Raw genomic sequence first — 24,318 nt, 5'->3', positions numbered from 1 at the left:
TGCATTGACTCCTACAGCTAGGTTGTTCTTTGCCCCCATAAACCTTCGATGTCCAGCGTTCCCTTCTAAAAACTCCTGCCCAGAAAAATGAAATGACATGCCCACTCTGGAAGGCATATAGAATGTCCTATGCATGAGGGTCAAGTTAACATGAACTCATTTCCAGACATTGGAAATATCATTTTCTGTGACGCAGCATTGAAACGAATAATACTTAAAATTTGTGAAATTATTGATTCCAACTGATTAACTTTGGTAATGAAAAGATTGGTGGAGATATGCCCTGAAAAAAGATCGAAGAAGTCGTGAACAAGGATGAAAATAACAAGGAAAGGAGGTTAGGGGGAATGAAGATGATTATAAAAGAAGGCTGACAGCAACTTTGTTCATTATGTGGTTTAAGGATCATCGGAATTTGGATGACAGAAGACAGCATCATTAGTATTGCCATCCTAAGATTCATTCGCTGATCTCCATTCTTTTTTATTGAGTGTAAAGTCCCCTGCCCCCTGATAGCGTCTCTGTTTTTCATCCTTCTTATTTGCCCTATTTTTGTCTCTTGGTGTTCCTCGCGGAATATTCCCTACAATTGTCCCATTTATTATTTTCATAACTAATCTCTTGTTTCTCCAGGTGAGACCAATCTAGTTCTTCTTTGTCGCATGGGCTGTTATTCATGGCCGCTTGGATTTCCCTCACGAGTCCCTCACCTGCTACTTCGGTTACGATATCCAAGGGAAGAATAGGATAGAATAAATGTAGATATGCCGACCAGAAGCACTGAAGACTCAGCATTAATTTTTTATCAATCATCCAAAAGTCACTCAGTATTTGGACCTAATTAGAATGTTAAAAATATAATCATCAACATTTATTATTATTAATGGATTCTTGAAATTTCTAACGAGATCTAGCAGTCGATCATTTACCTGTTTGAGGTACACCTCCGATGAACAGGCAAATTTGCTTGTGGCTGAAGCTTTTCTTGCAGGTGAAAACGGAACCTTTGCTTTCATTTTCCCATTTTTTTTTTGCCTTTTTGAGTGAATTGCCACGTTGTAACGCGTTTTTCCTGCGTTCTTCCATTTTAGCTCAGTTTTCATTTGAAACTAAGATTTTGGGGATATTAAGGTGAAAAATAAACACAGCTTCTTTAATGTAACAATTGAAATGCATGTGTTTCACAGTCTGAAGGAGTTTATTGTGAAATTTAATAAAAAACATTCATATTTAACACCGGTGAACACATGTGAATTTTAATGAAGTAAAGATTAATTTAGAAAATAAATATTCACCTACCTGCCTGACAAGTGTGCATCGAATTGTATAAATAGCCAATACCATAGATTAAAAAAAAATTATATTAGTTCACATTTTTGGTTCTTTGTTAGCGAATTTCTTCTGAACCATGTCAGCATGTCCAATGATTTATGAAATACCGTCGGTGGAAACGGTATATAGGAAACACGTGGAGTTTTGTGCAATCAGTTTGAAGTGGATAAATTCGGAAGGCAAGGCAAAGGTTTTATCATTCACAATAGGTTTGATAGAAGACTGCTATAAGGCCGCATTCAAGAAAGCATCTATCTATTCAAGCATCGGAGAGAGGATCAAACTCGATATCTTAGCCACTTTTTCTTGTTGTCAATCCTCTACACTAGACTCTTTGCATTGCCTTTGCAAGCGTGACAGTTAAGTATAGAAATTCATAAAGAGTAATATTTATGTGTAGGTGTAAAAAGATATGATGATAGTGTAATGTATATCCTTGTTTTTAATTTATAAATTTCCTTCTTGAATAAAGCCAATTCGTTTTACTGAAGAGCATTTACAAAGAGGAAAAATGATATTTTAAGCATCCATTTTTTAGTTACATTTTTGTAATCACTTAGTCTTCAGATCTTTGGGTGGTCCGAGCACAATGGTTGCATCATGGAGAGTGTTTACTTGAATTTCCCTCTCTCAACAGGAATTTCGCCACTAAGATCTGTCATGGACTTTCACGAGCCCACGTTGTAAGCGCGCTGATAGTCTACTACTAATGTGTTCCTTTACTGTAGAGGGAAGGTAAGAGGATAGTAAATATCATAGGGATATGGTAGCAAAGATTGACACGGGATAATTAGAAAAAAATGTAAAAAGAGATAAAGGTAGGGGAGAACAAGGAGAGAGCAGGACAAAAGAGGAAACTGGAAAGAAGGACAAACGGACTATTGTGATAAAGCCAGAAAAGAGATAAGAACTATTAGAGCTTTGTAGCTGCCTCCTGGCAAAAAATACTGTGGCCATTGTTATAACTGAGTGTGTAATGTATGTTTCTCTGTGATTAACCATAAAAGTCACGATGGAATATTTCGAAGTTTACATTTTTATTGTCAAAGATGTACGCATTTTTTTGGAGTCAATTGCCATTGAAAGCGCGATTAATATTAAACTCACGGCCCATTTGAAATTGTGTATTTTTCAATAGACGTCAGTTAGCCACTTATATGGCCCAAATTGTCTTGGCAACACTCACCGAGTGGATAAGACCATTCATCCTCGTAAGTCTTTGAAGTGTAAGCCAAGTGATTATTGAACTATATAAATACTCGAAAGTGGCGACAAAGTCATTTTAATTTGTTTTCATCCCTCAATTAATTAGTCATCGAGAAATCTAGTTAATAATTAATACACGTAGTTTTTGCACTGAGAAAATTTTAACAGTTAGCAGTAACAGCACGTGCAGTTTTACTGACTCACTAAAAAAAAGTGTTCAGATTGTAATAGACCACCATCACTAATGCAAGAGACCTGAAAAATATACAAAAAGTTTTTTCAAACTAATAATTCAGGCGTTAGGATGAGCATTCGGTCTACTTATCGAAAACCTAACCTTGTATGTTTCCTCAAAAACATATGATAATACTTTTCATATTACAGTTGAGGGTTTCAAAGAGTCTCTGTCCAATGAAGCAGTGAAATCAGAAATGAAATTTCCTTCTGCTTCGGAGGCTAGAGTTGGAGTATCATGTTTATTCATTCATATAATTTGGCATTCAGTGATAAATTTTTATTTACATTTACAGAGCAATGCATGGAAATATCATTAAAATCGACTTTCAGGTGAGGATGTGGTGTCTATGTTATGATCATTGTCCGTATTAGTATTCTGTATCGGCGTACGTATTAATAATCTTTCATAGTAAATAATTATATCCACTATTCCTTCGGTAACTGTTTCGCCAGGATATCCACGCGTAAGTTTGCTATTCACATTTTGTTTAAAGTAAAATTATCTGTCCCCTCAAAACCTAAGTTAGCGCTTGCACATTTACTCAATTTGGCGAAATCATGCCGAAGATTTTGAAATCGAGAAATTATTTCATCTTGAAAAGATTTTTAGTTTAAATTGGCTAATTTGTTACGTAAATGTAAATTCCTGGTTTGGTTTGAAAGAAAAACAGTTTGATTAAATGATGCATGTTACGTGGATACTTGAGGTAATTAGGGAAGGTTGACGATTGATGCATGATTGAATGTCCCAAGCAAGTTTCAAATATGTTTATAAACTGATGTTGAGCAGGTATACTGATATGGTATACTGATCCGCTATACCATAGAAAAATGAAAGTATTATTATCAGTCTTTGCTTGTATAAACTTCTAAGAAATAGGCCTTCGCCGCTAGAAAATGATTTCCCCGACGAATAAAACGCCACTTAGTAGCAGGGATATACTTGCATTAGGCCACTAATCTTAAATGGATTCCGGATGGCACAAAATGACCATTATAGCTGAAAATGAGCGTGCCTTAGAGATTCATACATTTTTCTGGGAAAATGGATTATACGAGTATATTACAGGGAAGTAAAAAAATAAACGATAGCTATTCAAATAAGACCGCAAAGCACCATGGTGTAAAGAAAACTCAAGAAAGGACATGATTACTAAAGAAAGATATAATAAGTAATGCAAGTTTTGGCCTCACAGCAGGAAACTTTAATTGAAGTAAATAGGGTGAAGTATACTCTGGATGCTAATAATTGACAAGCATGCCTGCATAGAGCCTCTCATGGCGTAACACATGGAGTGTGAGCGAATTGGATACGGACGTTTATGGAGAAATCAGTGCTTGGCGACACGTAGTTTTAGTCGGTTGTTGATAGTTTTTGGTTTACGTGTAGTAAGATAAAAGGTTTGGTATATCTTGAAAGGTGATATTTAGCAGTTATCTCCACTAAACATCACCTATTGAAAGCCAAATTTCACTTAGCAACAAAATGGCATGTCTCATATAATTGATAGAAGTGTAAGATTAGATTTGTATGAACGTTGAATTTTAACGTATGTATAGAAGGTTACGATATCCTTAAATGTAACCTAATTCTGATAACCTAAATTAGTGTTAAGGAACCACGGTAACTCATAGCAACAAAAATATTTTTCATTTTTCATCCGTCATAGAACAGGTAATCAGTGATCCGAATCAATTGATTTCCAAGAATGTTTAATTCTGAGATAAGATAAATTCACATCCGAATTATGGATTTTTCGACATCTTGATTGTCTCAGACGAAATCGTTGGAAATTTTGTTAATTAGAACAAAGCATTCGAAAGTTGATAGTTTAATCCAGGGATTTTCTCTATTCACCCTACGTAACGTCAGAGTTTTACCCCCACCGATAAGCTTCTGCTGGGAAATAATGACATTTAAAATAATTAGCCTCAACTAGTCCTCTCAATTCAAAGCTCCAGGAAATTACTTGGGTGAGATTTCAACTAAGGTCATTCACACCCCTTTATCTATGGATGATACAATTGTATCTTATCCTTTATGTGACTACAAGAGAAACTATTAACTAACGTCAGCATTAGTATTAAAATTTACGCAAACAGTGTACTAGAGAAGATTTTGGTGACAAGTAATGTTTATAGCACTGCAACTTAACTCATGGATAGGATCAAATCCTACCTATTGTCCATGTTTAGAACAGCTTTAGAAGAGAGAATCACATGGGAATAAGTTCAAATTGAGAACAGTGCGGCTGAATTTATCTGTATGCACAGCGGAAATCACATTCTGACGGCAATGAAACAAATAGCTTTTCTTTTGTTGAAGACATATATAGAATATATATTTCAGCCATTTTCACATCTTAAGTGTAAATATCGAGAGCGTAATAAATATTTTTCGAGTGGCATGGCAAATCATTAAAATATTGGACCGTTTCCATAAAAATGTAAATTTAAAAATCCTCATAGCAATTGACTATTAAAAAATAGCCACTTTGGAAACCCTATTTTGCGATTTGCCTGTTAATAGTTTCATTATGTCCTTGCCAATGTCAGCCTTTGCATTACAACTGCAGAAACCGATGAAGTTTCTTTTGGTTGAAAGTAAGGACTCATATCTCAGGAAAACTTTCAGGAAGAGCATCCGCAGCTCATAACTTAAAAGGGAAAAACTGACTCTTTTTTCTCTTTCGACAAGATTCTGTTGTGGATTCTTCTCCACAATATTAACCAATTCTGAACCGTAATATTTTTGCTTATGAATCTTCTTTTTTAGTTATTAATTAATAAACTTTTTATTAATTATTATATGCTCTTTCTAATTATTAATAGATAAATATAAAATAAATGTTAAGAGGTTTTGTACGAATTTATGGAGAAATTATTCGCGGCAGACATACTACCTTGATCAAAAATTTCCCGGAATTTATTCAGAAAATTAAAAATACAAGTTTATTCATCTAAATCTATATTGTCCCCTTCAAAGTAATCCCCATCGACTGCAACACACTTATGCCAGCGCTTGATCCAATCCTCGAAACATTTTTTATATTCGGTTTTCGGTATGTCCATCAGTGCTTCCTGCGATTTTTCCATTACTTCCTCTCGGCTGCTAAAACGCGTTCCCCGTAATGGTTTTTTAACTCGATTGAACAGAAAGAAGTCACAGGGAGCCAAATCAGGTGAATTCGGTGGCTGTTGGATGGTATTTGTTGCATTTTTCGTCAAAAAATTACGAATAATGATAGCACTGTGCGACGGTGCGTTATCATGGTGCAAAATCCACGAGTTTTCTGCCCACATTTCTGGTCTCTTTCGGCGAATTGCTTCACGCAAACGTCTCATAACGCCCAAATAATACTCTTTGTTTACTGTCTGGCCTTCTGGCAAAAATTCATGATGCACTACACCGTTGTAATCCATGAAAACCGTCAGCATTGCCTTCTTTTTTGACTGAAAACGACGTGGTTTTTTTGGTCTCGGCTCATTTGGTGAACGCCATTCACTTGCCTGATGTCTGGATTGCGTGTCGTACTCATAAACCCACGTCTCGTCTCCAGTAATGATCCTTTTGATGAATGTGGGATCGGATTCAGCCTCGCAAATCATGTCTTTTGCGACGTCAACACGGTCTCTTTTTTGCATGAAATTGAGGTCTTTTGGCACCAACTTTGCTGCTACACGACGGAAACCCAAATCATTAACCACAATGTCTTGGGCGGATCCATAGGCAATGTTCAAGTCCTCCGCTATTTCTCTGGTGGTTAATTTGCGGTTATTGACCAACATTTCTTTTACTTGATCAATTTTTTCACCGACTTTCGATGTCGATGGTCTGCCACTGCGTTCATCATCTTCGATTGACTCACGACCACTTCTGAACCGCTCGTGCCACTGGTAAACGACCGTTTTTTTTAGAGAATCGTTGCCGAAACACTTTTCCAACATTTCCAACGTCCGTGCGCCACTAAATCCGTTTTTTACGCAAAATTTAATACAAGTTCGTTGTTGCAAATTTAAATCCATTTCTGCAATTGTAAAAAATCGCCAACACACACAGAGATAGATGTACTCTTGGCTACGTAACTTTTGCAAATGTCAAGTTATGACACTAAGATTTAAAGGGAATATCAACAACAGATGTACCAATTTAACAAAAAAAAACAGAACTCAAATCGGAACGATGGGAGCGCCACACGGTGGTTATTCCGGGAACTTTTTGATCAAGGTAGTAAGTACACTGTCAGAAGACCTTACAAGGATACTGGCAAATAACAAAGAAGGGGTCGAAAAAGTAAAACCTCAAAATTACAGTCCAAAGCTAAGGTAATGGTCTGCAGTCAAAGTAGTTGTTACTTTTCGTTATAGTTCTTCGGTATTCTGTTTTGCAGCAGATATATTTCAAATAGCATTAACAGTTTCTTTTGACTCATCGTATAATATTAAGCCATCAACCATACTGTCTCGTCTAGCATAAACATAGACTAAGATAGTAAAATTTTAATGTTTCATGTAGAAATAGTTATATAGATTGATAAAAGAAGTGTAATGATGATGAAATGCTATAAAACAAATGAAATCAATCTCCTTTATTATATATTAAAAATGATTTATTTACAAAATTTTATGTACAAAGTAACTTTTCCAAATGTAATTCATAATTTAATAAAACTGTGGCGAATTTTCACGAGGCAACAAAAGGTGTGGTTTAAAATATTCATCAAATATGCCATAGTGCAGTCATTCTAAATGTTGATTAAATTTTACTGCTCTTGTAACTATCTTGATGCAGTAGAGATCATATGACACTATTTTGCAAAGATAATTTTTTGGGCAGAGTCACTCATTCTCAATCGTTATCTATCCCAGGTAAAAAGTTTACCGATAGATTTCTTTCTTTCCACATAGTTGATCAAATGAAAGAAAAATTGGTATCCGTGCGACTTCATGAGATAAAATGTGGAAATTGAAAATTCTATTGCTTTATTTTCAATTCATTTTTTGCTTTACTTTAATATACATAGTGAAATTTATTAGTTCACCTTTCGTTAACGAACTCGCTTAAGAGTAGAAAAACGCCATCGGGAACTGGACCCTGATTATTTAAATAATTCAAACACCTCTCTACCATAGTACACACTTCTTTTCTGGGTTCATGGAACTCCCCTTAGGGCAGGACCATGCGTCTGCGAATTCGATCATGTTGGACAAAGACGCCAAAACTCGAACATTGTTCGGCGCGTGGTTGTCATTCTTAGATTGTCCCGGCCCTCTGACGTTGCACCAATTCTTAAAATAAAGAAAAAGCAATATGTTACTGTCCGTGCGAAAAGTGCTTAAACTTATTTTAAATGAAATGCATTTGAAATAAATTGAACTGAAATAGGTAAGAAATCAATTAAAAAAACATTCAATGCACCAACTGGAAGAAAATGACTGTTAAGTTAGTACTAAGTTAATAGACTATTGAAGCGAGACGAATATTGCCCAATGCTTTTATTCTTTGAAAGGTGAACCTATAGTAATACTTATAATTTAAGCTTAACTAAGAAAAAGGGGTATTATTACGATATAAACCATATAGGCTAAAAGGTTTAATATACAGTTTTACATGATTATACAAGTATATATAGTATATCATTAAGGCATTTATGTGAATCAATTTAGCAGTTGCTTCAACGTTTTTAAAATATTATTTTAGGAATATGCCTTAAAACATTCAATCAAATATATTTTATTTTTCCATCGTACGAGAAATTTAATTTTTTCCCCTGCAATTAGCAAGGAATTGACACGATAACTTTACTTCATTCTCATTCACTGCCTTTTCCGAAAATATGAAAGGTTCAGATGAAACTTAATTACGATTATGGTCCTCATTTGAATGTAACCTCGACAGTATCAACACCCTGCTAAGAAGGCTGTAAGAACAGATGAAAATGCACTTCGGCGCAAATTCATGGCTGATGAAAATCCAGATGAGATATACATGTACTTATCTCGAAGAGGACACATCACACCGCACTGTTTAAATTAACCATTGCTCATTGCGATCACTCGTTTAACTTTTGTTAACTTTTTTGCGGTAGGAGGTAATCTAATAGCGAGTTGGATCCTGGTTTTGGACGCGGTTTTTTCTTTGGTAAATTATGGCGTATAAAAATTCTTGTTTTCACATATCGCAAATACGTTTTGCAACTTTACAGGGGATTCATCTTTAGGTTCCTTTTGTTTAATGAAATTAACATGTCAAATTATATCGCCCGATTTGATTTTTTAAATGAAACTCTAAAGATTAGTCAGGTTTCACATTTCGAAGGTGAAAGAATTTTTAACAATATATCGTAGAACTTATAATAAACGGTTGAAACAAAATATTCCCTCGTGATGTCCATATTAGATTCTTGTATACTTGCACTAGAGAACATTCAAGCCATCATTAACTAGAGTTCTTCGAAATACTTAGGTTCAGGCTAATTTCTGTGAAAGCATAAAGATTCATTGGAATTGAAGAGAGAGCTGGAATTTGCAGTTTTATAATTGCAAGTATTAAATTGAGTTCGGCAATTATAATGAATTTAGTTCCGCAGGATATTTCCATAATTAGTGATGCATTGATAGCCATATTCTCCGTAACAATTAAGAGTACTTTAGTTGAATTGTGCTGAAATGCGTTATTTCTCCGCAAATATTTGTCAAGTGCTGGGTCGTGTATATGAAAGTGATGCATAGGATGGGTGTAGAATCATTTGTACCGCGGATTTTTTCAGCAGAAAACGATTTTAAATGAGATGATGCTTCATTTATTGGGCGGTATAATTTTAAATTGACTATCAGCTCTCAGATTTTCTTACCGTTGCAAAGCCGAGGAAGAAGAGTTGCTCATTTGTGTAATGCTGCAGACCGGGGAGCCTGGCTTCCGTTCCACCAGAGCCGCACGAGCATTTATCACTTGTGAATGCCGTCTTTTTGACCGCCTTCTCCTTGGCTTTCCGTTTCATCCAGTGGCCGTATGCCCTGTAGGCCTCCCTGAGTCCACCGTTGTCTGCAATATTTTCCGCTAGAGTCAACACCCCGTCAACCTTTTAGAAAGAGAAGGAATGCAGTTTATTGTCGCTTTTTCTCCTGGTTGGACTCTGAGATTCAAGTGAAAACTTAATGACTGACGAATGAATGATCCCGTCTATTTGGGGGAACATATGAGAGAAAAAGTCTTTATGTGGCCAGCACAACACTTTTCCCGCATGTTATCTGTCTTTACGGCCAAGTATAAGGAGAGCATTACTAATTGATGGCAACTAATTGCGTTATACAGGTACATTGTATTAATGGTCTTTCTATGTGCCTTTGCAAGGAAAAGGGAACGAATTTTCACGAAATCATATCCTCCTGCAGTTTATTATTTATTTCATAGCATTTAAAATATATTTTTTAATTCCCGGTTGGATTCGGCACTCGCCTAAATCAAGAAGAAGGATCCGGCGTCGGTAATGTGGTTTCTATGGTGACCATATTCATGTCCACGTTAATTAATCCGAAGGTTTATTAGATAGATGAGGGTAGAGAACACCTAATACGCACTACGCTCTATGCGGTGAGGGAAATTCACAGATCAGGGTAAGGGACCCAGTTCATTTCCCAGCCTGTGATTTCCCGGGAAGATTTGGTGACCGAAAAATCTTATGGCTTGTACAATCGTATCACAAACATAATGTGATATGATTTTATACATTTGATGTAATTAATTATTAAATAATAGACCTTACTTCTTGTTTTCCGCACGGATACCGTCAACATAATAATAATTTAGCAGTATGAAATTGAAATATTTCATTAGAATTAAAGTGCTTAAATAAAAAAAATAAATTTTATCCATATAAGTTCATATTAATGCCAAAATTTGCCGGTACCCCAATGGCGGCTTGGGTGGTATTGCGTGGAATTAGATGTGTCCGTGAAATTTTCAGGTCTCCCACTTCATTTGATAGTTTTTTTGTGGCGACGTCACAGCGATAAATAGTCCAGTACATCTATTCGTTACAAAAATGATAAATATTAAATTCCGTGGGCTTTGCTTAATATTTTTTTAATAGTCGGACTTCCCCTTCATATATCTGCAGACATAGCTGTGACAGCCATACTTGGAAAATGGTCAAAACGTGTTCTGGGGACCTCAAAACATTTATTCATCTAAAATCAAAAGTCGAAATTTTGTTTTCTTTATAAATTATGGGGAAAGTAAAAATAAAAAAGCATTAGATTTGAAGGTTCGGCTTAATATTGCCATGTCATGAGTTACTTGAACTTCTAATACTTCAATCAGTAGTGATTTATGACCATTTTACAAATCTTTTAGGCATAATGGTGGTTACATTAATATCTGGGTACGTAAATCAGTTCAACCTGCAACGTGATGACATGCCAGGTGGAAACTTGTGTTGAAATAAATAGTTTACAATCGAGTGTTCCACTCCATTCTGTCCTGATTGCCCCTGAACATATGTAGACTTAATTCACGAGCCTAGCTGGTGAATTATTACGTCTAAGGCCCCTTGTATCAGCAATTAAATGCACCTATACGGTGATATTTTTTGTAACTTGATTTCATTGCATGAAATACATTTGCCCTCGCCCATTATGTAAAGGGTTAAAACGTGTGCGCAATACCTATGGTAAACATAGTCAGAATGGGGCCCAAAGTATTGTGCATTAGTAAAGTTCATAATCAATTTTAGCAACAATTTTGTACATTACGAGAGCCAGGAGCTACGTTAAGCTTGAAGAACCTCACCTCATATTTAAACATTTGATGCAGTGAAATGACAATTCGTGTATTATTATAAGTTATGAAAATCGAATTGAATCAGGTGGGATTGAAAAGTAAATTAATTTTGAACGTGGCCTTTAATCTGATTTACTTTTTAGAACAAATTCTCTGGTAGCTTACAAGTGGGATAGTATATTTTTATCTTATTGCAAATACGGAAAGGAATTTTCGTTAGTCAGTGACAGCAGAAAACGCGAGTCGCGAAAGAAAGAAGAAATATTTCTTAATATAGCAAACGTGGAGGTATATCGCGGTGTCTAGGCAGAGACGAACCTGCATATTTGTGTCTGGATCCGTGTAGTTGTTGTACTGATCAATGAAGCACTGCGCCTTAGCTTGATATCTTTCTGATACATTTTTTGACCACCAGTTGACGAATGTTCCCTCTTTGTCAAACTTACGGCCTGCGTAAAGATTAAAATATGTGTTAGGCTTTTAATTAATTAATACAGAGATTTGTATCTATTTGATTTTATTTATTATCAATATGCTCCAAACAATGTTTAGCCTTCTTATAGTACAGAAACAAACATCTTATTATTATGGAAATAATATTTGCAAATTAGTGTAGGATACTGCATAATGCTAACAACTAAAGCTCTTTCCTTCCATCTAGACATCATAATATTTTAAATGTAAAAAATTTTTAAGCACATGATATAATAATATATTTATGAAATATCTGTTTTGATTTTTTGCAACTGAACATGAAAATGCTTTGTCTCAAATAAAAACTCATGAATCAAGAAAGCACATGGAAAGGCTTAATTAGAACGGCGAAGCGAAGTATGTGATGTTATAAGTACATTTATAGCTACGTAAAATTTACCCTGGCTGTCAAATCCGTGTGTAATCTCGTGGCCTATTATAGTTCCAATTCGTCCATAGTCGAGTGCCCTGTAATTTAATGGTAATAATTACTTATTTAATTTAAGGCATAACCATTTTATTACTTGAATATTTTGAACGTGATTAAAAGAGGAAAAATTAAGTTCAAACTTACTTGACGTCTTCGCCTGAGAAGAATGGCCTATTCATTATCCCAACCGGGAAGGCTGTGATAAGAGAGAATTGCAAAGGGTATAGCGTACCATATTTACTTACAGTTATTTGTATCGCGGAAAAAATCAAACTGACTCCATAAAGGACTCAATTCCCGTTTTCCGTGCGTGTCATAAGGCTGCTCTAGGTGGACAGAAGTTACGGTCTGAATTACGGGCATCCGGTGAAAGGTTGGCTTGCTTATATTTTAATTTACCTATAAATTGTCATTACAATCACAAAATGGTTCACTAAATTTGGTTAATCATACTGCATTTAATGTTATGGTCGCAGAAGTTTTTATCCTTCATGCCACAGAGGAACAGGAATCAGTCAGTTTTGAATTGTGTTGTGGTAGAGGTTGAGTCTCAAGGACACAGGACCCATTAGATTCTGTTCTGAATGTAAAAATATTGATGAACGCCACTTTTCTATCCATCCTGAATGCTAATGGAGAATGAATGGAGAAATGTCAAGATAACTCAATGACATTAAGCCATCTAAACCATGATAAAAGCGTCTGGAAAAAGACTTGAGGAGTATTTGTTTCCACAATTTGGAACGATTGCACAAAATCAAGCCTGGTTTCATTTTAATGGTTGTCCAAGGGTAAGGTGACTACAACGATATGCACCACAGTTCCGCCAGTAAGCTGCATTAAGAAAAAGGATTGATTGGGGAAATTAATTACAAATAGTCAAAAATGGTGCGAGAGTTTTTAAGTTTCATTAATCATGTGAAGAGTCAGAAATACGCTCCAAAATAGTCTATAGCTGCAGAGGAAAGCCAACACTGTGGTTTTTGGTGCTGTCTCTACTCAAATGATACACGTTAGCGAGCCATTATGAGTGACATCCGTGGAATTGGACTTTGATTGGAAAAATTTTTGCAAGATACTAAAACCGCTTGGGATGTTACAATGACAAGAGAATAAGCCATTGTCTCTACGAGAATTAGGCAACAAACCGCGTAAAGAAAAAACAGATGGTAAATAAAAGTTAAAATAAGCAAAGGATTAAGATTAAGATGCACCCCCTCGCCATCACTATTCGACGTATATCGAGAAGAAGCAACAAAGGATACACATAAAATGGATATCAAAGGTGTCAATGTGAATGGCGAATAAATGAACGTATTTCTGTTCGCTGATGACATCGAAGTGCTAGCAGAAACGAGAGAGGACCTGCAAGCAGTTCTTAATGATAGGGAACAATAACTGGGATTATAAAATGAGCATCTACACGGAGAAAACTAAAATCTTTGAGTGTAAGAGAGAGATAATAGAAGTAGAAGAAGCTGAAGGCAGGTATCACGATTTGAGGAGTGAAACTAAAGGAAGTGGAATCCTGTCTGTGTAGCAGGACAACGTGGAATGAAGAAAGTTGGACCGACATCAAGGGAAGAATAGCTCAAGCTGAGAATGCTTTCATGAAAGGGAGGGAAATACTATGCTAAAAGAAGGAAGGCGTCACAAACAAGGAAGTAGGTCGTCAAAACGTTCGTATGGAGCATGGAACTCTACGGATCAGAGGCATGGGGGATTAGAGGAGTGGAAGAGCGAAGGAAAGAAGCCTCTGAAATATAGCACTGGAGGAAAATGCTGAGGATTGAATGGGCGGACAAATTGAAGAAGTATATGGAATAGCGGAAGAGGTAAGGACTATATGGAGAACTCGACGGTCAGGAAAAACTAGATGTATTGTTGCATAGCAGACTTTGAGGAATAGTATATTGGTTAGAAACATTGAATAATCCAAAATTGAAGAAAAAATCTCTTGAGGGAGACCAGGAGATAAGTGCATGGGACAAGTTAAGATGGGCGTAAAATAGAAAATATGCATGAGGGGGTGATGGAGTTGAAAAGAGAAGAGAAGAGGACTGCAGCAAGCTATACTTAAGATTGAAATACTGATGATGATGATTCTAATCACTTAAGCTATTCACTGCGCATTGAGGATCTAGCGTTTTTTGCACGTGGATACGTTTCATTTCCAAAAGCACAGACCTCTTCAGAGTTTTGAAGATAAAGGGTTTTTGGACTAGTGATTTGCTCAAGGAGCGGTGATAAAAATAGATGCAGGCACCATTTTCTTCATTCCACTATTTCTACTCTAGCGGAGGCGTCTCGTCCACTGAGTGCCTAAAACGATGGACGCATACAAAGTATGCATTGCGATTGATAATATGTGGATTTAAAGTTCGGAATAGATGGATCAAAAGATGGTGAAATTGGATATATTATCAATGGAATATTCGTATTATCCTAATCCGTATTGACTTCTGACGAAAATACGGATTCTATTAGGAAAGGGTAGTGGTTACAACTCACGGGAACTATTTAAAATTACTACGAGCTATGTATCCACATCATGAGATTTTTTCATGACTATGGGTTGGAGATCTCATATGGTAAAATGACTAATATTATGCTATTGATAAAAATTTACTCACTAATGCGATTATTTAGTGTATTGTAGAATGCATTAACGGTCAAAGGAGACTGCGTCCATCTTAAAGAAAAATAAAATATGATTTAATTACATGTATAATGATAGATCTTCAAACTTAAAATGAACATTCGGCATTTATATTAACCATCAAAAATATCATAAAACTACTACAAATCTCTTATAAAAGCATCGCAATAATAGTTTAATTAAGTTAATTGGTTTTTTCAGGAAAAAAATGGCCATTAAAGTAAAGAAATCCACCTTACTCATTTCTGTTGCGTTTTTTCCTTAGCATTTCAACGCCTTGGACAAACAGGAACGACCTCAACCTCAGTACGTTCCCAAAGTGATCAGATGGGTCAGTTAAAAGCTGGAAGGATATTTGAGAAGAAGGAAATAGTTTTAGAAAACATTCAGGAGAAGAGAACATTATTTTAAGATTTAATCAAAGCTTAATTTATTGGCAATTTTGTGCAAATTCAAATTACTTCCCCTCTGTAATATTTGGATTATTCTATTAGAATTAAATTGTTTGATTGCATTGAAGGAGTCTAGGGTGTTATTCGGAGAGAAGTATTAAAGGAGCATCATTTTCCGTTTGTAGATACAGAAGCAATGGGTATGAATCAGCAATTCTAAATTCGACTTCTTATGGATGATATGGATGATTTCATATTCTATGTGTAATCACCCCCTGTCAATCACCCTAGCAGTGGCTTGCGGTTTACCATATGCATCTATGTATATAAAATTTATAACTGTGTTAATATATTTATTATATATATATATATATATATATATATATATACACATACTATATATGAATCTAGTATGTAAATGAAAAATATTAGAGATATGAGAACTTACCTTTTCGTAAAATTGATTTAGTTTTGTCTTATTTGAAATCCATTCTGGGTATCCCACCAATTTAAGCATGTAACGTGCCTTCTCTAGGGCGTAGTCCTTAGTGCTGTCATCCATCCAACTACTCTCTTTCAAAATGTCTTCAAATGCAGCTTTGAGGTCATTGATCATTTCATTAGCCTGCATGTAATCAACAAACGAAAAATATAAACTTATATCTCAGATTAGAAGATTGAAATTGAAGGACGGAATATTTACCAACAATGGAAATTCAAATGTTTTGGTTGAGCGTTGCATTCATCAAACGTCTTGGATAACTTATTCTCTGGAGTTCCTTTTCATAACTTGTGTGAAATTGCGAAATAATTGGAAATTTAAATATTTTTGATTAACGATATCCGTTCACATTGTTCCAAAATCACAATTAAAATTATATTGTGTTTATAACCTGACGTTTTAGTACATTTTCATAATAATTCAAATTGAGAAGTGAGATAGCGCTAGCGAACAAGAGCACAGAGAAACACATGCAAATGAAACTCACACGTATATACCGATTTTCGGTGGCCAAAACACCTTCCTCTAGGGAGAGAGGGATATATATATGCATATTATATATAAAAATAATATATATACAGGGTTCGTCCGGAAAATAAGTGTACCGAGCTCAGGAAAAAAAATTATTACATTTTTACATATCTTAAGCTAATATTCCTCAAAATAGGACCCTTTTGAGTCGATACACTTGTTCCAGCGGCGTTCCCATTCCTGGAACGCTCCCGCGAAGGCATCATCGGGAACCTCTCGAAGACACGTCGTCACGGCCTCTTTGACGGCGTCCAAAGTCCCGTATCGCGTTCCTTTCAAACTCCTCTTTATCTTCGGGAACAGAAAGAAGTCCGGTGGTGCCAAGTCCGGGCTGTACGGCGGGTGCGGCAGCGTTGCCACGCCGTGCTTGGCCACGAAGTCCGACACGACAAGCGCGGTGTGAGACGGCGCATTGTCGTGATGCAGCCGCCAGATGTTTTTGATCGCTGGCCGGACGCGGGCGACTCGTTTTCGAAGCCTGTCGAGCACTTGGACGTAAAATGCAGCATTTACAGTTTGCCGTTCAGGTACAAATTCGTAGTGGACGACTCCCCTTTTTTCAAAAAAGACAATGAGCATCGCCTTGATCCGAGATTTGCTCATGCGAGCTTTCTTTTGACGGGGTGATGATGGGGTGTGCCACTCCGCACTTTGTCTCTTCGACTCCGGGTCGTACTCAAAGATCCACGTCTCGTCACCCGAAACAACGTTCTCTAAAAAATGTGGATCATTTTTGCAGTGATCCGCAAGTTGTGTCGCGATTTCCAAACGATTGAGTCTTTGATCATCACTGAGCACTTTTGGCACCAACTTTGCACAAATTTTTCGCATCTGTAATTGCTCCCTAATAATCTCGTGCACTATTGTTTTTGGCACATTACACTGCTCTGCTATCATCCGAACACTAAGACGACGATCAGAGTTCAGTACATCGCGAACTTTTCGCACATTTTCGTCGGTGAGTGTCGTTGATGGGCGTCCAGGCCGTGGTTCGTCGTCGACCTCTTCTCTGCCCTCCACGAACATCTTGTGCCACCGAAAGATCATGTTTCTGGACATGGCTGACTCCCTGTAAGCCTGGTTAATCATACCGACAGTTTCGGTAGACGATTTCCCAAGCTTTACCGCAAATTTGATGGAATAACGCTGCTTCGGCATCGCGTTCCGTGACGTGGGTCGAGCGTGGAGGTTCGCGTTAACAGTGCTCCTCACTACACCACAGCTCAGAGCCTACTGTCTTTTTCAGCGTCGCTTGCCAACATACCCCCCTCCAATCGCAGCCCATCAGAGCGGTGCTGGGCGCGTCTGGAGCGGCGGGAAAAAATCAGTACACTTATTTTCCGGACTAACCCTGTATATATATAATATGTATATATATATATAATATAAATAAATAAATATATATATATAATATAAATATATATATATATATATATATATATATATATATATATATATATATATAACCATAAACACTGTAATCAACCCGAAGGTCGGTTTGGTAGGTGATTTTAGTTCACCCAGTACTGAGCCCTATACGGCATGTGAAATTCACACATCAGGGTAGGGGGGCAGTTCCTTTCCCTGAGCCTGTTATGGTTTCCTAGGAAGATCTGGTACCCGAAAAATCACATTGCTTAGGTGGAGCTACAGATGCCCAGAGTCGAACCCGGGACCCTCCGGTCAGTAGTCCAACGCTCTACCCCCTGGACTACCGCGACCCACATACAGGTAGATATATAAATATAATACGAGGGTCATCCGGAAAGTAGTACCCGTTCGTGCCGCATGAAGTGCTGACGACGCGAGTAGCCGCTGGACGAGGTCAGATAGCTTCAGTGGCTTGTCTGCCTTCTCTGAGCCAAGTTGCGTGACGCTAGCATTGCCTGTGTTGTTTCTGTGATTGTTTACAATGTTTAAAAAAATTGAGAACGCCGCCAGTTGTGAAGTGAGGGCAGTGATTAAATTCCTCAATGCAAGAAACGTTCGCCCATGTGATATTCATCGCCAATTAAAGGAGGTGTATGGAGACAATGTAATGGACGAGTCGTCTGTTCGGCGGTGGTGTCGCAACTTCAACATGGGGAGGGGGAACACACACGACGATGAGCGTTCGGGGAGACCGTCTGTCATTACAGACCAACTGGTGAGCTCAGTTGACGAATTCGTGAGGAACGATCGGCGCGTCACAATTGATGACATCTGTGAGCATTTTCCCAATGTTTCTCGAACAATTGTTCATGAAATTGTTAAACACCATCTGCATTATGCAAAAATTTGTGCAAGATGGGTCCCTCGCGTATCTCAATGAGCTGGCGGCGAAGGACTATGCAGCAGGAATACAGAAACTTGTCACACGTTATGACAAATGCCTTAATTTGCTTGGAGATTATGTTGAGAAGTAGTTTAAAGTATCCTCTTTCAAATAAAATTTTTTATGTTTGTTAATATTTACTTTTGTGTCTTTATTTCACGAACGGGTACTACTTTCCGGATGACCCTCGTATATAATTGCCCATTGCAATTCTTCTGCATTAGAACACTCAGATATGAACAGTGAGTAGAATCTGCTAGATATGTTAGTAAACTTTGGTATCAATTATGTTTTCAGAGGATTTAACCGCCTTATTATTGGGTATAATTCTGGAGAATCAAAGAATATCAGAGGTATCTTCACTTGGATGCCGTATTTTGATTCAAAGAAAATCGTTTTTCAATCCTAATTGTCTTACCGTATCAGTTATTACTGATTTCAGTCACTGTCAATTTCTATGACATATCTCTAATCACTTTACTTACCTCATTAAGTTTTTCTGCTTTAAAATAGCTCTGGTTGAACTTGTATGCTATCGACATGCCCATTCCCACGTTGGGATAGTCGTTCACTACGTGATTACAATGCATCCATCTAAAAGAAATGCATTTATTGAAAATGTTAAAATATTCATACATTAGTTCATAAATAATACAGTGCAAATTAATATTTAGGCTATAAGATTATGAAATAATATATTACCTAATACATACTATAATGCAGCAATAGCATTATTTTAAACAGCCAATAAAAATGATGAATGAAATAGGTCTCTCTTGAGCCGACAACATTTAGTTTAGAAGCATCAATTCTAGTTAAATTAGGCAATATTGTTTTTTTATCCGCAATTTAACGTGCCAATTTCAGGATCACCCAGTAATGAAACCCTAGATGGTATTAAAACCCCTGATTCCCAAGTTAACCCGCGAGGGACAATTTGATGATGATTGTACCAATAAAGGGATGTATTCAAAAATGTTGTTACCGAGCCTTGGAAGGTATTTCCACCTATTGAATCCGTATTTGTTATAAGACATTAGTGATATATTAAACTGGATTAAAACAACTCTTGAAAAAGTTACGCGTTGGGCAGTTAATAATTTGCCTCCTGTGTCGTACTTATCCTACTGTTATGTTGGAAACTTCATCGGCCTCGTACCTTGGATAGTCGTCTTGGATGTAGTTAAGTTTTTGGTAGAACCATTTGGCTGTATCCCAAAGGTTATCGGTTGTTTCAGGTGCTATGAAGGAAGCTATGCGACTTCCCAAAAAGTTATCTGTGGAAGAATTTGATTACAAGTTAGTTTGAAAATACATTTTTGGATTTTGAATACCTTATTATTTGTTGACTCATAAAATAGGAGTAAAAGATACGGTCTGTGAAGACAAATCCGGAAAGGGGTCCCCAATGAGCATATATTTTATACTTCCCCTGAATATTTACCATATTATAGATTTTACCTTTATTTGAATGTAAATAATTTTGAATTTGGCATTAGGGAATTTTTTTTCCATAAAAATAAATGGACTCGGAGATTTTAGCAATAATTATACGTTTGGAGGGTCCCAAAACATGCTTTCACCATTTCCCAGGCGAATTCCATCCGCCGAGAGATGTGTGCTTGACATTTATTGTACAAAATAACTGAAACATATTTTAATTTGAGCAATTAAAATATCTTTGTTTGACATTTTTACTGTAAGTAAAAGAATTAATTGAATATTGGCTACATCATAAAAACTGAAAGTGACTGTATGCTAATCTTCATCTTTCTTTTTTAGATTTTTTCGTTTAAACTACGTATTTTAAAATTATAATTAAATTTAAAAATTCTTAGCTAGCACCCTTTTTTGTTTAAATTAGTTTAATAGGTATTTAGCTTTTGGAAGTTGTAGATGCTCCTGTAGCTTATGACAATTATGAGAAAGTGAATAAGATAACCCCATATCAATATTTCTATTTATGGGCGTATTTACTTCCTTACTCATAATCATTATTTTATTGTTACTGGATTGTCAGCTTTTTCAGCATTTACTAGGCAAAAAGTTCATTGAACTTCATGTAATTTAACTGGTTAAAGCCGAAGTGAATTCTTACAGTTGTCAGTAAATAGTATGTCACCATTCCATTGCAGTATTCACATGATAAAAATCACGGAGTGATGTACCAGGGCATCGTGTATAGATACGCCCTAGAGTGTGTTAATTAATAATTAATAGGCATTATAAATACTTGGAAATTCTCCGTGAAAAAATCATTTGATTCGAATGGGTTGCGAATTATCGCTTATTTATGTTAGCCAGTTACATCGTGTTGACTTATATTGGTGTAGTAAATGGCTAACATAGCTCAGACCCGACTGAGAATTTGAGTTCAAATCCCAGTTGGATTGAAACTGAGCAGACTTGAAAAAAGTCTCATGCGATGTTGTCAAACGTCACGCTGATTCATTTGAGTAGACGCTTCATTAATTTTGTCTTTGTTTCCTTTATTGGCGTAAGACTCGGTATTCTACGACCTCAAGTACCTTTCCCATGTTAGTTAATTTTGAAAGGATATTTTGCAATTACATTTTTGTAAAGAGTTCCTCGAAAAAATATCAAAGACTCACATTCGACAGGGAGTAGTTCCTTTATAATTTTAGGTGATTTATGCTGTTGCAAAAATTTTGGTGGCGATACATTACCTTAATCGACTATATGATTATTAACACCAATTAAAGTTCATTAATTTTGAGTACCATAAGAAAATGTCCGAGAAATCATATTTTTTTCGCTCTCGGATTACTCTTTTATTTCATTATCGTTACAGCATCGCGTTTGAGAGCGAGGAAATTGATATTGTTTCATATACATTTTATTATTCAACAGACTAAAATTCATAGGTTTGTTTCTTTTTTTGTTAACTGGCCATCGTTAAAAAAAGTTTTATAAAGAAAGGAATATTTTGACGCCATTTTCTGTAAGTGTATGTTTTCAATTTAGATTTCTGGTGAGTTTGGGCATTAAATTCAATAACATTTTATGATCCTGTTTAATTAATTCAATATCATAAATAACCGCTTTAATAATTTCTGTGAAAATGCTTCTAGTGGCACGCCTATTCCTTTTTAATATGTAATTTGATAAGGCTCGTGGGAGTCTATCGTAATGATGAATAGTTTGCATTACTTCACTTTTGAATTAATTATTTCAACCAATAGTTAATTGTATTGTTTATTTGATAGAATAATCAGTAACCGTGTGAATATTGACGCTACTTTAACCTAGGGTTTACCTAAAATCCGTTGCTCGGTCGAATCCACCAATTTGAGTATATTTAGGATTTTATCCAGATTCTCCACGTAAATTTGGTCATCGAGGGTTAGTAAAACCTCAGAATGGGCGAAAAGTTTCTGCAAATATTCAAGCCAGTCCATCTGCGAATTTAATACAAAATACATACATTTATCAACATAATAGACAAAAAGTATGACTTCTTCGAACGGAATCAATTTGCAGATGCAATTTCCTTGCTCTCTTATAAAACTTAATTATTTTTAATTTATTAAAGGCTGACTCGGCTTTGTGGATTAATTCCGGATAGACTTTTAAATTTTGAAATAAATTAATACTTTTTGTTTGCTGAATTTTGCATGATAATGGTTATTTTTAAAGAAAACATAGAAATTTATGGAGAGATCAGGCTTTATCGGAGTCCTTTATTGGGTTGATAATGATTTTTTACCTTCCGTTCGATACCAACATCAACATTTTTTTGTGAAAATTTCGAATTTTCAATTGTAACTTTCAATCATTTAAAATGCTCTGCACAATAATTGGCAGAATTATTTCTGTTCACCTTTACTAAATAAAGTTTGAATAATCTGATATCATCATTTAAAAAAGTCTTAATTTGCAGTTGTCTTTGAAATAAATTGGCCTATTTCAGGCCTACTACCAGAAACCCGGATTTTTTCTCATGTTTTTATAACACGTGAAAACCAGCCAGTTTTAACCAGCTTATTACCTTATAGCAGGGTTCTGTGATGGCTTGATTTGTATATTCCTGCAGAGTACGGATACTCATTATTCCACAGACCGGGCGATCTTCGTTCCTAGGTACTTTCTTTTCCTTTTTCTTTGTATCAGGTGCCGATGTGATCTGCAGAAATAATTTTATTTTATTTACAGTGCGGTCATTAGAGTAAACTCATTTATTAAAGGCGGCATATAATATTTGGACGGCACAATAGAACACAAATAAAAAAGTAACGCTCAGTCTTACTTGAAGAAGGCCGAAAGCTCAAACAATCTACAATGTGAATGTCCTTTTAAGTGTTAATATTTTATTTATGTTCTATTGCGCCGTCCAAATATTATACTGCTCGTGTGAGTGTTTCTATATCATCGATATATATATACATATATATATATATATATATATATATATATATATATATATATATAAATATATAAAAACACAGATGTAGATTTTTAGAATATAAATCCAACTTCAAGCACCCCCGTCTCTCCCCCGCCCCTATCCGCACCATGCAACCGCCCACGCTGCAAATGCTGTCATCTTTTAAGACCCTCCCCCTCACTCAGTACCAACTCCCAACCACTCGCCACCTGTACCTCACAAAATATTATATATCGCCTCTCCTGTAACTTCTGCCCTGCCTTCTACGTGGGCGAATGCACGACCGCACTTTCCCTCCGCATGAATAACCACCGATATTCCACCAAATCTCCCACCTTTCTTAATTATCCCATCCCTACTCACACCGCTTCCCACAACCAATCTTTTTACGACTGCTTCTCCGTTTCGGTGATTGAAATCCTTCCCAAATCTGCGAGTATAATAGAGGTGAGAACCCGCGAGATGGCGCATATCTGGGTGGCCCAATCATTCAAACCGCCCGGGCTGAACCAAGCCCACTGAATGCATCAATTGGCTGCCTACATATCCCCCACACCCCCTTGTTCATTTCCTATTGGTCCCTTTACCTCTCCTTCCCCCACCTCTCCCCCGCACATCCTCTCCGCTCTTCCCCGAGAACGCCATTCTGAAGACGACAGCCGTGCTGTCGAAACGTAAAATAACAAATTGTGAGTGTCCTTTCTTTGTGTCTCTATATTCTAAAAATCTACATCTGTGTTTTTATATATTTGTGCGTCGCCGAAGAGCGTTCCATTTCGAAAATATTATATATATATATATATATATATATATATATATATATATATATATATATATATATATATATATATACACACACACATAATTTAGCACTAGTGGACACAGACAAAAACACAGAAACATACGAAAAAGAAAAGAAAGTCAATAAGTTTCATTTCATTTTTGTGTAATTCTGTGCTTTTGCTTTTGTCTGTGTCCACTAGTGCTAAATTTTATATATTATTATTCACGTCTGTGAGACTTTCAAAAAAGTGTTATATATATATATATACAT

At 36.2% G+C, this 24,318-nt stretch overlaps 1 protein-coding gene across 1 annotated transcript in view; it reads right to left on the bottom strand.

Annotated features, from left to right (window-relative positions):
- LOC139694716 (polyamine-transporting ATPase 13A3-like) overlaps positions 1 to 24,318 on the bottom strand; it is an 86,325-nt gene that overhangs the window by 47,293 nt on the left and 14,714 nt on the right. The window contains exons 5-11 of the mRNA XM_071593216.1: positions 22,869 to 23,003; positions 22,137 to 22,278; positions 20,019 to 20,136; positions 19,345 to 19,453; positions 15,961 to 16,137; positions 9,630 to 9,857; positions 7,916 to 8,064 (exon numbers count right to left, since the gene is read on the bottom strand). Coding sequence (XP_071449317.1) covers positions 7,916 to 8,064; positions 9,630 to 9,857; positions 15,961 to 16,137; positions 19,345 to 19,453; positions 20,019 to 20,136; positions 22,137 to 22,278; positions 22,869 to 23,003 — 1,058 coding nt within the window. The remainder of the gene's footprint in view (positions 1 to 7,915; positions 8,065 to 9,629; positions 9,858 to 15,960; positions 16,138 to 19,344; positions 19,454 to 20,018; positions 20,137 to 22,136; positions 22,279 to 22,868; positions 23,004 to 24,318) is intronic.

This window comes from Hetaerina americana, unplaced genomic scaffold (genome assembly GCF_022747635.1).
Source record: "Hetaerina americana unplaced genomic scaffold, ioHetAmer1.1.p SCAF_53, whole genome shotgun sequence".
Taxonomy (NCBI): domain Eukaryota; kingdom Metazoa; phylum Arthropoda; class Insecta; order Odonata; family Calopterygidae; genus Hetaerina; species Hetaerina americana.
This window is presented reverse-complemented; position numbering and strand designations above follow the sequence as displayed.